This window comes from Myotis yumanensis, unplaced genomic scaffold, assembly GCF_028538775.1.
Source record: "Myotis yumanensis isolate MYYU_CA2020_CCGP unplaced genomic scaffold, mMyoYum1.0.hap1 SCAF_1, whole genome shotgun sequence".
Taxonomy (NCBI): Eukaryota; Metazoa; Chordata; class Mammalia; order Chiroptera; family Vespertilionidae; genus Myotis; species Myotis yumanensis.
In genome coordinates this window covers 227,743,991-227,757,264 of record NW_027223752.1, presented here as the reverse complement: position 1 = coordinate 227,757,264, position 13,274 = coordinate 227,743,991, and the positions used below count along the sequence as shown (strand labels likewise).

The following is a 13,274-nucleotide window of genomic DNA, read 5'->3' as shown; positions in this document are numbered from 1 at the left end:
GGAATTCTTCCTGGTTCCTCTCAGCCTTTAATTGATTATATGTAGGAAGTAATAAACCTTATTTTGAACAAAAATTATTTAGAAAATATTCCTGATCATCTCTCTCTTAAAAGTTATTGCCAACATACTAAAAATAACTTTTCTTCTTATATATCTTCTTTTTTTCCTAGGAATTGACTATTACAACAAGATGATTGATGATTTGTTAGCAAATCGGATTACGCCCATAGTGACTCTCTACCACTTTGATTTGCCGCAGACATTAGAAGACCAGGGAGGTTGGTTGTCAGACACAATCATCGAATCTTTTGATGAATATGCCCGGTTTTGTTTTAAGATGTTTGGGGATCGAGTCAAGCAGTGGATCACCATAAATGAGCCTAATATGTTTGCCCTGCTGGCATATGATTTGGGTGCATTTCCTCCTGGTGTACCTCACCTGGGAACTGGAGGCTATAAGGCAGTTCATAATTTGATTAAGGCCCATGCCAGAGCCTGGCACAGCTATGATTCCTTATTCCGAAAAGAGCAGAAGGGTCTGGTGTCCCTATCATTGTTCTGTGGCTGGGTGGAACCGGCAGATCCCAACTCAGTGTCTGACCAGGAAGCTGCTAAAAGAGCCTTGGCTTTCCACTTGGATTTCTTTGCGAAACCCATTTTTATTGATGGTGATTATCCAGAAGTTGTCAAGTCCCAGATCGCCTCCATGAGTAAAAAGCAAGGCTATCCATCATCAAGGCTTCCAGAATTTACAGAAGAAGAGAAGAGGATGATCAAAGGCACAGCTGATTTTTTTGCCGTGCAATATTATTCCAGTCGCCTAGTCAAGTACCGGGAGAACGATAAAGGAGAACAGGGTGTTCTCCGGGATGTGGAGATAGACATTTTTCCAGACCCAACTTGGATAAATGTGGATTGGGTCTATGTGGTGCCGTGGGGAATACGAAAACTACTGAAATACATTAAGGTAAATGCATATTGTTTGTGTCCATGAACACCCAAATATGTGAAGATGGGAAGTCAGGCCTATGTATATGTGTATATGTACCTGAAAAAGAATGATTGTAGGCAATAGCATATACACTCATTGGCCTGGAAAGAGAAGATTAGGAAATAAACTGGCGAGGGGTAACTGGCTGATAAAGGGCTTCAAAACCATGGTCAAAGTTAGGACTCGCTAACTTTGCTAAGTCACCTGTGGCCATAGGAATAGCTTGGATAATGTTTTCAGGCTGGCGTCCTGGCTGTAATTATTAAAAGGCATTCTAATGGTTGAAATAGCTGGATCCTTTTTGGGTCTCTGTTTTGCTGGATGGCATCCAGGTAGCTGAAATTAAAATGTCAACTTATCAGTTTTCTGGGCCCCTTCTCTGTGTAGGGGGGATAAAGAGTGTAGCTGTTGCTGGGACCAAAGGGTTAAGGAGCAGTGACAGTCAGCAGATGCTGATGGCAGAAAGATATTTCTGTCTTCCCATTATAACAGGAGTCATTTGACTGTCTTCATGCACATTTGCACAGTTTTGCTTTCCCATTGTTAGTCATAAAAGATCAGTGCGTGGAAAATTAAGTTAATAGGGTCAGTGCAATTTGCTGAAAACTAGTTTGGGGCTGGAGCTTGGAGAAGATAGAGGATAATGCACCTGACTTTATGAGCCATTTTTTTTCTACATCTGTTTGGAATAAAACTTCTGCTCTCTTGTTCCAGGATACGTATAATAACCCTGTAATTTACATCACCGAGAATGGGTTTCCCCAGGGTGACCCCACATCTCTTGATGACACTCAACGCTGGGAGTTTTTCAGACAGACATTTCAAGAACTGTTCAAAGGTACCATTTGAAATGATGAAAGATCAATTGTGCAAACTTATGTGCCTATTTGCATTCAGCAAAGACCAATGATGTTGAAAGCTGAAATTCATGTAAATCAGTGGAAAGCCGTGTAATTAAGAGAGAGGAGAAAAAGTATTTAGGAAAGAGTAGGGTGAGGATTTTGGCCTAGCTTCAACCTCCTAAAATTTAATCAAGTAAAAAGCGACTGTCTTCAGCATTTTGTGACTCCTGGGTGAAGGTGACATGAATAGGAGGAGTGGTGGCAGTTGGGAGAGAACATTAGTTATTACAAAAAGATTAGCATTGACCAACTAGAGCATGCTTATTTGCATATTTTAATATCCTACCTACCAAGAAATGAACTGATAGAATTTTTAAAGGAAAAAAAAATTAAGCATTTGTGTAATACATTTTAAAGTGGCATGAGACTTCAATCAACATGTTTCATTTAAGCTGTCACCAAGTAGCCCAGTTAGGGACTCTTTTTTGTCCTGTAGATTTTGTGATATTTGTTTCTAGACAATATTATTATTCTGTAACTTCTTTCCCTCATGGAATTCTTTTCATATTTGAAAACAAATGTAAAGTAGTAATCTTTAACTGATAACACACATTTCTAAACTGTGATCCCACACCCTTTTAGCTACCATTTGGAACACTATTGCTTTATAAATTTAATTTCTCTTCCCTATAGAGGAATTGTATCATAGCAACAAAATCCAATGCAAGATGAGACATTCAATATCTTTTTTTTCTTTTAGTATGTTAGGCATTCCTTCTCTCTCATCATTCTATTTGAAAAGTCCTGAAATGATTCTTTCAAAAATTAATTAGTAATATACTGGAAGCAGCCAGAAGGAATTCTGGAAAGTAACACAAACTGCTTTCTTTCTAAAACCTAAAATATGTTGACTTGGTCCCTCACTCAGGTCTGGACTTTATTGGCAGAGTGCAATTGGATTCCTACAATTTAACCCAAGCAATCTAATCTATTTGTCTTACACAGAAAACATATTCTTCCTCTAGGTGGGGATTCACATTCTGATCAGAAAGGGGAATCTCTCATTTTTTTTTTCTTCTTCCTACTTTTCCCTGTAAATGGGCCCATTTATACTTAATCCATTGATGTTCCCAGCTTCATCCTGAGAGACAAGTAGGCTAGTTACTACCAGGCAGATTTATGGGTGATGCAGGGGCCACAAATGACTTGTCCAAAATTGTTCTGTGTGTTTTTGGGAAAGAGGGAAAAACAGGAATTGGCGGTTTTCATCTCCAGCTTAGATGTTTAGTGCTAACCATGTAAGGTCTTTCAATTGCTCTTTAAAATAGTGTTGGGTACTTTACACAGTCCCTGATATCTGATAAAATCTCAGTGGTGAAACCCCAAAATTAAAACAAATGAAGACCAAAAATAATTGAAAATTGAAAGCAAGAGTGGAAAATGTGAGTTGGGTTTCTGAAGGACAGGAGAATGGAATAGCGTTAGGGAACAAACTTCTGTTTTCAACTTGTTGATTTTATATTTTGTTTAAATTGATGGACAAAGTACTGTGCACTCAAAACATTGATAGTTCAGAGCATCTATGTTCTCTTATTTTCAACATTAGATGGTCAATATTCATCGTAATTAACACATAATGCTGTATTTATTTGCTTTTTAAAAATATTACTTTCAAAAAGTACAGAATTCTACATATTGACAGTAAACTCATACATATTTGTATATATTCTGGACTGGGTGTAGTAATAGCTATTTTTCGTATATTGTTGCAGTGGACACCAATTATTTCATATGTCACAAAACTCTTTTCTTGTAACTAATCCTCTTTCTTCTATGAAATACCCACCTTCCCCATCCTCAGGCTTACCCATAGGGACAGCCATGTAAGTAGAATAAAATACTGCTCCTTGTCAGCAGATAATTGATTGGTCTAGATTTGGGCACATGGCATGAGCTGGGCCAATCCCATTTCTTCCCTTGGACCAATCAGTTTGCTTGTTTTTTCACTTGAGTTGGTGGGGGATGTAACATTGGAGGCCATTGGTGGCCATGTCCTGCCTCTTCAGTTTATGAGCAATGGGAAGGGCTGCAGATGCCTCAGGGGAAGTGGCCACAGAAAATGAAGAGAAATTCATGATGGCACTTGGGCCTCTAGTTCCAGTGTTTCCTCAACCCAGCTGTGTATATGTTCCTGAGGTACATTACTTTTATTTTTAATTATGTGCTCTTTCTGCTTCACCTGATTCTGACTGGGTTTCTTTCACTTGGAACAAAATGAGTCTTAATTGACTCCATCTCATTTCCTTTTCAAAAGTTATGCGAGGTCACTGCTCCTACTTTACAGATGAGAAAACTGAGTTTCAAAAAGGCTAAGTCATTTGCTCAAGATCACAAAGTTACCAGGTAATTTTTGCTGGAAGAAGGTAGGATGTGAGCATTATTATTAGTAGTACTGCTACTAGTTAGGTGTTTGGTAAGGTCTGCTTTCTGACTCAGAGAGCTTGTTGTCCCACCACACAGAACCTTTTGCTCATCTTTGGCACTCTTTGCTGACGTGGAGTCTTTGAGAGTGTTTCATGTTGCCTCTACATGAGCTGTCAGGTCCTGTGACCTTGGACAGAGCTCAGACATCCCCTATCCTGCCTGCTATCACAGGAGTAGAGCTGTGCTTACTAATGGAATTCCAGAGATTCCTCGGAGGTAGCACTGATGATCTTGATTGCTGAGTACTTTCTTAGTAAAAAGCACACCATCAGCAACTCAAAATAATAACAGGCCAACGAAGACATTCCTGGGAATTGCTGCAGGTGAGAGCCCACCAGAACCCAGGGAGTCAGATGGATGATGGCTTTGTGATTTCCATGAACAAATCCTTCTCTTCAACATCACGCATATGGACAGGCACATAACGACACTATAGTTGGATCAATGGCATCCGCTTAGAGGTCTTACTGATCTCTTCAGGTAAAATCCCCAGCAGTTAATTGGGGAGTAAAAAGTAAGATAATGCTTCTGTCTCCTTTCGGGAAAAGAAAAGAGTAAAATGTCATTTCACAGAGGGGAGGAAAGGAAGTCAGCTAATGTCTTTTTAATTGTTACATTATTTAAATGCCTTTAAATAGGCTGTGTTTTAATTAGTGTAGATATAGATAAGAGTAAAGCAAAACAGTGAAGACACCAAAAACTTGAAATAACACACGAGTAGGCTTGCATTCCAGCTCTGCTAAATATTCAATGAGAGGCATTAGGCAAATGGTTCACCCTCCCAAACTCTTAGTTCATCTATAAAAATGGGATAACACTTCCCCTGGTGTGGTAGTTGTAAAGGCTTCATTTAATGAGCTATTGTGGAACCTCCCCCTAGCAATTGCCTGACACATTGTAGGCCCTCTACCAATGGTAATAATTATTTTTACAAAATGTGCACTCTTAAGAATATATTTATCACCTCGTTATTTTAAAAATGTCATTCTAAGACATTTTTTTTTAACTCACCCCACCACCAAGTCTCTAAAAGTTACTGCAGAATATTCCTCCTGTCGGCATGTTTCTCTGTCATTCTTTCTGGGGAAGCTCTGAATGAGTGTTGTAACATTGATGGTTGAGTCCTGTGGAGGAGGAAGCAGCAACCACCTCCCTTCCTTCATTATTTCCATCAGAGAGGTCGCCAGATTAGGTGACAGTCACGTCATTGACAGCAGAAACAACTGTCAGGCACCTGGGTAGCTGGATGGCTCTGCCACGTGAATTTCCGTGGAAGTTCAGGCAACAGTGATCTTCAGAGAGTTTAAGTTTTCTCACATCATAGGAATCTTCATTCTCTCCTTAATATACACCAGTCCTTGCTGGTCTAGAGCAAGCAGCAGGTGTAAGTCCATATGTACACACATGAAAATGGGTACCTTACTAATCTGAGTGTTATGGGGAGGCAAGAAGTGGATGAAGGTTATTCCCAATGGGCAATACACCGGCAAGACCAAATTCTCCCCAAGGGGATTCAAGCCTGTGTTCAGCCTGCCTCACACCTCCCTAGCGGCCACCTGCTTTTCTCTTGGCTCATGAGCTTTCCTCACCTTGGAATGCCACAGTCTCTGCCTTCTGCCTGGCCTAATCCTGCTGTTTGGAATACATGAACTTGGTTCTTCAAGTCAGGCAAGACATGGGTTTAGAATCTGTTTTGCCTATTATGAGCTCAATAGTTTTGGCAAAATTCTTTACCAGACAACACTTCAGCCATCTAATCTTTAAAATGGGGATAAGAAGTCCATCCACCTTCTAAAGAGTGGCAAAAAAAGGGAATAAGATAATGCTTATAAAGCCTAAACACAGAGTCTGGCACATTAGGCAAGATTAAGGTTTTATTGTTGTTTTTGTTTGTGTTTTGGGAGGTGCCCTATAAACCCTCTTGGAGTTGGAGCCGTGTCATTTTCATAATTCTATGTTCAGTCCTGAGCATCATTTCTGTCAGATGGTAGGTGTTCTCCACATGCTTGTTGAATTTGGTTGTGTCTATCTGAGAAGAGTTAGTCAATGGATAATGAGAAATAAATGATTAAATGATTGGGAACTGTATTTTCTTTCCCTAAAGAAATATAGCCCCCACAGGGGAAAAAAAAAGCAGCCTTCTGGAAAGTTTGTGAGCAAGCCCAACTTTCCAGTCGGATCCGCGCCTGACTTAGCACAGCGGTAGATGACTGCAGAGAAGGTTTGTTAATGACCAGCTTTCGGCTTTTAATGACAAAACCCCTCAGCAAGATGTCATCAAAGTTATTGAAGACTTCACTGGAAGTGTTGAAGCTGATGCATGGCAACAAGAAGGCTATAAATCTTGCAGCTTGGGTATACCACCAGGACAAGATGCTGAGCACAGACTCACCCTGCTGTTGTCTGTCAGCGTTCTCCTCCCCTTTCCACTTCTCCTTCCCATGGAGAGGGGTAACGGAGAAATCCATCCATTTCCCAACGTAGTGCAGACCTGGCAGCCACCTGCCTATGTCAATTTCAGATCACAGAGGCCCACTTAACTGGACAAAATGTGTTAAACACCCGTGTTTTTCTAAATGTGCATGTAAGAATTCTGAGAATTAAGGGAAGATCTCAAAGGTTAATGCATTGACCTTTTAGAAAAACCAACCAATTAAAAATCCATTGCAAGCTCAGAATAGAGACCCAAGTACCTGAATATTGATGCCCACTCTATACTTATTGTTTTATTGCTTCTCAAAGTACATCTTTGTCAGCTTAGCCTCTGTGAAGCAGTTCATCTCATAGCTCATGGATGCTTGCAGCTTAGGGTACGTGGAGGGGGATGTTGGAGTTACAGTGGGGCCTTAACTTACGAGTGTCCCGACTAACGAGTTTTTTGAGATATGAGCCATCTCTCAGCCGATTTTTTGCTTTGAGTTGCGAGCTAAAATTCGGGTTACGAGCCAGCTTCAGATACCCCACCTCTAGTTGGCGCAGTGAATGTCACAGTGAATGCCACAACATCAGCCCAGCATCACGTGTCTCACTCGTTCACTGTTGATTTGACATACGAGTAATTTGAGTTACAAGCTCTGTCACGGAACGAATTAAACTCGTAAGTCAAGGCCCCACTGTACTTTGTACTGTTGCCCCTGGCTGGAATGGGTGGCCTCCAGCAAAGAGGAGTCAATGTCAGAACAGAAAAGGAAGAATAAGATTCGAAGGCTGTGCACGAGAATTGTTAGTGTGTGCTAGTTTACAGATTGTGGGATTTGAGGTCATGAAAAAAACACCTTCCAATATATTTGTGTTTCACAAACCTACGCACTCACATCACACAGGAACTCAGACAGCCAGCGATTATAGAGCTCACCTGGAGCAGATATGCCAGATGACCTTCCTGATTTCTTCTCCTTTACTTCCCATTCAGAGGCATATTTACCTTTGCCTTCCATTGCCCAAATGAAGCATGATGGGGTAAGAAGTATGCAGGACTTGGAGAGTGAAGCCAGGGACTAAGTCCATGTTCTAGTAGTGAGCCTTTGGATAAGTTATCATGACAGCTGTCTGAAGGTCAACTCCATCACCTGCTGAATGGGACTAATGCTAATTGCTATTCTGCCTAACCCAAAGTCAGTTGTGAAAATACAATGAGAGAATTTATGTATGTGTATGCTCTGAACACCTTCAAATCTTAAATGTTATTTTCATATTTACTAAATACCTTTAAGTTTTTTTCTCTCTGCCCAAAATACATGATCTGGACCTCAGTGTTGCAAATTATTCTTTCAACATCTACAATTCTCAAATTCTATGTGTGTTTTTTTCTGCACATTTCTCAACTGCTAGGACAGAATGATCAATTTAGGGGTCTTGGAGGATGTGTACTATAATCAGGTGATTGGTGCAGCACAATTAGATTAGATAAGCTCAGAAACACACACACACACACACACACACATTGTTGTTGAGCTGCTTCATCAGGCTCATCCAGGTGGGACGCATATTAATATGATCAGGGACAGACCATTTAGCAGGCACACCCTCTTAGAAACCTAGATCCTGGTGCCCTGGTTTCCTGGGAACAGGCTTTATGGAGTTGCCCATGTGAAAAGCAGCTCTTGCACATGTCAGAGAATCTGCCTGGTGCTTTCTGATTGGAAACCATTCTTCAGCTTCTCTTTCCATTGTGCTCTAATACGTAAGCTGTGCCCCTGCAGATGGACATTCCTTTGGGCTTCTCTGAGGGGATCATTATTTAAGGTCCCCCATCACCCCAAGCCCAGTGAATTGCACAATGACTATAAACATTTTAAAAAATTTCAGATCATTCAAAATGTGCCCTCCATTTTTAATGACAGTCTGTCAGGAGTGTTTGTGTGACAGAGTGGCAAACAGACCTCAGTTTTGTTTTTATAACTTAAAAGAGGACTGTAAAATAATTGAGGTATTGTTTATCTGAAGGAAAGCTACTTTTCCAATATGAAGAGTAGACTCAATGGAATCTTGTCAAAAAGGGGAAAAAGAGGAAGAATTTGATAATTATTTTTTAAATTAAATATAATTTACATGTAACATTTTTAAGTTTAAGGTGTGCATGTTTATTTATATATTGCAATATAATTATTACACTACTGTTAGCAAGCACCTCTATTTATCACATTACATAATTATCATTTCTTGTCTGTAGTGGGAACAATTAAGATTTAGTCTCTTAGCAACTTTGAGGTTTAGAATACAGTATTGTTGACTGTAATCACCATGGTATGCATTAGTTCTCTAGTACTTGATGATCTATTAGTTCTTGGTTTGTATGCTTAGATGACATATCCCTAATCCCCAACCCTACACCCCACCCCTGCCTCTAGTTACCACCATTCTACTCTGTTTCTAGGAGTTTGGCTTTTTTTTAAAGACTCCACATATAAGTAATATCATACAGCATTTGTTGTTCTCTGACTTATTTCTCTTAGCATAATGACCTAAATGCCCATTATGTTGTCTCAAATGACAATACTTCTTTTTCTCAAAGCAGAATAATATTCCATTGTGTGTGTGTGTGTGTGTATATATATATATATATATATATATATATATATATATATATATTAGAGGCCCAGTGCGCAAAAATTTGTGCATCGGGGGGGGGGGGGGTCCCTCAGTCTGGCCTGTGCCCTCTCGCAGTCTGGGACCCCTCGGGGGATGACCACCTGCTGGTTTAGGCCCGCTCCCCGGGGAATTGGGCCTAAGCTGGCAATCAGACATCCCTCTGGCAGCCCAGGAGCCCTCGGGGGATGTCCATTTGCCAGTGGAGAGCAGGCCTAAGCTGCAGTCTGACATCCTTAGTGCTGCTGAGGAGGCAGGAGAGGCTCCCATCCCGACCGCTGTACTGGCAGCTGTCAGCCTGGCTTGTGGCTGAGCAGAGCTCCCCCTGTGGGAGCGCACTGACCACCAGGGGGCAGCTCCTGCATTGAGTGTCTGCCCCCTGGTGGTCAGTGTGTGTCATAGTGACCAGTCATTCCCAGTCTTTCTGCTGTTAGGGTCAGTTTGCATATTACCCTTTTATTATATAGGATAGAGGCCTGGTGCATGGGTGGAGGCCGGCTGGTTTGCCCTTCAGGGTGGGGGTCCCCACTAGGGTGCCTGGCCAGCCTGGGTGAGGGGCTAATGGCTGTTTTCAGGCTTGCCACACCACCTTTAGGGTGGGGGAACCCCACTGGGGTTCCTGGCCAGTCTGGGTGAAGGGCTGAGGGCCGTTTTCAGGCTGGCCAAGCCTCCCCAGCGACAGAAGCTCCCAGCCTCTCCTTTTTTTTTTTTTTCTGGGATTTATTTACCTTCTATAATTGAAACTTTGTAGCCTGGAGTGGAGCTCAGAGCTGCCAGGGCTTGGCTTCCTCCATTTCCAGGGGCAACCCAAGGCTCCAGCTCCGTGGCCACGGCCAGCTGAAAGCAGGTATCTGGGGTTTATTTACCTTCTATAATTGAAACTTTGTTGCTTTTGGAGCTCAGAGCCGGGCCGCGGCAGGTAGGGAACCTTGGCTTCCTCCATCACTGAAGCAAGCAAGCCTCCTGCTCGCTACAGCTCTGTGGCTGCTGGCCGCCATCTTAGTTGGATTAATTTGCATATCTCGCTGATTAGCCAATTGGAGGCGTAGTGAAGGTATGGTCAATTACCATGTTTGTCTATTATTAGGTTATATATATATATATATATATATATATATTCTCACAACTTCAATCATTCATTCATTTGTTGATAGTCACTTAGATTGTTTCCATATATCGGTTATTATGAATGATACTACATAAAACATAGGAGTGCTTGTATGTCTTTGTTATCATCAAGAATACAAAAGATAAGTGTTGGCAAGGATCTGGAGAAAGGAGACCCTTGTGCACTGTTGGTAGGAATGTAAACTGGTCCAGCTACAATGGAAAAAAGTATCAAGGTTCCTCCAAAAAATTAAAAATAAGACTAGTATGGATCCAACAATTCCACTTCTGTGTATATATTCAAAGAAAATGAAAAGAGGACTTTGAATAGATAATGATGTTTTTAAACCTGTTCCAGGAGAGAGCTAGAATATTCAGGTGATGTGGGGGCTGTTGGAATTGAGAGAAGGTGAACTTATCAGGTTTTCCCAAGGCCTAGGTGAAGTGGTCCTCAAACATCTGCCTACATTAGCTATTAAATCCTCATTTCCAAAATAACCTGCTTACTACCTGGCCCCTTAGTTATCTTGAGAATAAAAGAAAGCACTGCTTTGAACAAGACTAATAGAATTTATCTTAGTGTGATTAGCAGAGGTTTCCTGGATATCTCTTTTAAGAAGGATTCTATTGGACAGCTGTGGGATCATAGAAAGAATAGGGAGATATGGATGGGAAGGTGTTAGTCTCTCTACTCAGGAAACTTAACTTGAGTTTTCCAAAGCTTGGAAATGGATATTCCCTATTGTAAATTATTATATTGACATTATGTTTTATAAATCATCATCTTGAAAATTCATCAGTGAGGATTAATTTTGAGTGCACTAAAATATCTTTCTGGGTTTGTAGTGTTGATAATCAAACCCTAAACAGTGTGAATCTCACCAGATCTATAGCTTTTCTCTGTATGGTCTTCTTATCTTACCTGTTTATTGCTTCAACTTTATTTATGCTGATCAGTCACTCTATAGAGACATAAATATTGTTTCTGTCAGCATTTCTAGACTCATTACTGGGTAAATTACTGGTTAATTATGCCCTATATTATTTTTCCAATAAAGATCGTGACATTGTGTAGAAGAAAATCAGCAACATTTTGAATAAAAACATTAACTGGTGTCAAAACTGATTCATGGGCCTCTTGCACAACTATAGCCCTGTCACTATTAAGTACTTATTGAATAAGACAATTGAATATCTAGAACTTGAGAAGTATTTTGATTATTGTTGATGATACCCATTATAATCCTTGAAAGGAAGGGAAAAATCATTCTAGAAGGAAATGGAAAGCATTAAATGGTATAGGCACTCATAGGTAGGAACAGTGTGTATCAAGGTTTTATTCACTAATAGAGGCCCAGTGCACAAAAATTTGTGCACCCCGGGTTGGGGGGCCCTCAGCCCAGCCTGTGCCCTCTCGCAGTCTGGACCCCTCAGGGATGTCCACTGGCTGGCTTTGGCCCGCCCCCCAGGGGATCAGGCCTAAGCTGGCAGTCAGACATCCCTCTGGATGTCCACTTGCCAGCGGGGAGCAGGCCTAAGCTGTAGTCAGACATCCTTAGTGCTGCTGAGAAGGCGGGAGAGGCTCCCGCCACCACCGCTGTGCTGGCAGCCATCAACCTGGCTTGTGGCTGAGCAGAGCTCCCCCTGTGGGAGTGCACTGACCACCAGGGGGCATCTCCTGCACTGAGTGTCTGCCCCCTGGTGGTCAGTGTGTGTACTAGTGACCAGTCATTTCCAATCGTTCTGCAGTTAGGGTCAATTTGCATATTACTCTTTTATTATATAGGATAGAGGCCTGGTGCATGGGTAGGGGCCAGCTGGTTTTCCCTGAAGGGTGTCCCGGATCAGGGTGGGGGTCCTGCTTGGGTGCCTGGCCAGCCTGGATGAGGGGCTGAGAACTGTTATCAGGCTGGCCACACCCCCTTCAGGTTGGGTGTTCCCACTGAGGTGCCTGGCCAGCCTGGATGAGGGACTGATGGCTGTTTGCAGGCTGGTCAAGCCCCCTAGCAGGGACCCTCACCCCATGGGGGTGTGTCCAGCCCGGGTGAGGGGCTGAGGGCCGTTATCAGGCTGACCACACCCCCTTCAGGTTGGGGGTTCCCACTGGGGTGCCTGGCCAGCCTGGGTGAGGGGCTGAAGGCCATTTTCAGGCTGGCCATGCCCCCTGGCGACCCAAGCTCCCAGACTCTCCTTTTTTTCTTTTTTTCAGCCAGGACAGCCTGGAAGCAAGTATTTGAGATTTATTTATCTTCTATAATTGAAACTTTGTAGCCTTGAGCATAGCCCAGGGCCAGCCAGGGCAGGCGGGAAGCATGGCTTACTCCATCGCCAGGAGCAACCCAAGCCTTCTACTTGCTCCAGCTCCGTGGCCGCCATCATCTTCGTTGGGTTAATTTGCATACTTGCTCATGATTGACTTGTGGGCGTGGCTTGAGCGTAGCAGAGGGATGGTTAATTTGCATGTTTCTCTTATTATGTAGGATTTTTTAAAGACAAAATTCTGACTAGGATAAAATTTTGGAGTTTTGAGCTATATACTTATCATTCAGTAATTGTTCAGTTAATGTTTAAGGAGTGACTAGGAGATTTAGTCTAGATTAGCAGGAAAACAGGATTATTCCTGGGAATTTCATTGAAATAATTAGGTTTATACCACCATTTTCCTTTTTAAAAAAAATTTTTTTTAAATAAATGGTAGATTGCTTTTACAATTATGAGAACAATTTCCACACATTGAGATTATGCATGGGTGCTACTTCTAG

At 41.9% G+C, this 13,274-nt stretch overlaps 1 protein-coding gene across 1 annotated transcript in view; it reads left to right on the top strand.

Moving 5' to 3' along the window:
• LOC139007473 (cytosolic beta-glucosidase) overlaps positions 1-13,274 on the top strand; it is a 117,815-nt gene that overhangs the window by 44,854 nt on the left and 59,687 nt on the right. The window contains exons 3-4 of the mRNA XM_070410949.1: positions 171-967; positions 1,706-1,829. Coding sequence (XP_070267050.1) covers positions 171-967; positions 1,706-1,829 — 921 coding nt within the window. The remainder of the gene's footprint in view (positions 1-170; positions 968-1,705; positions 1,830-13,274) is intronic.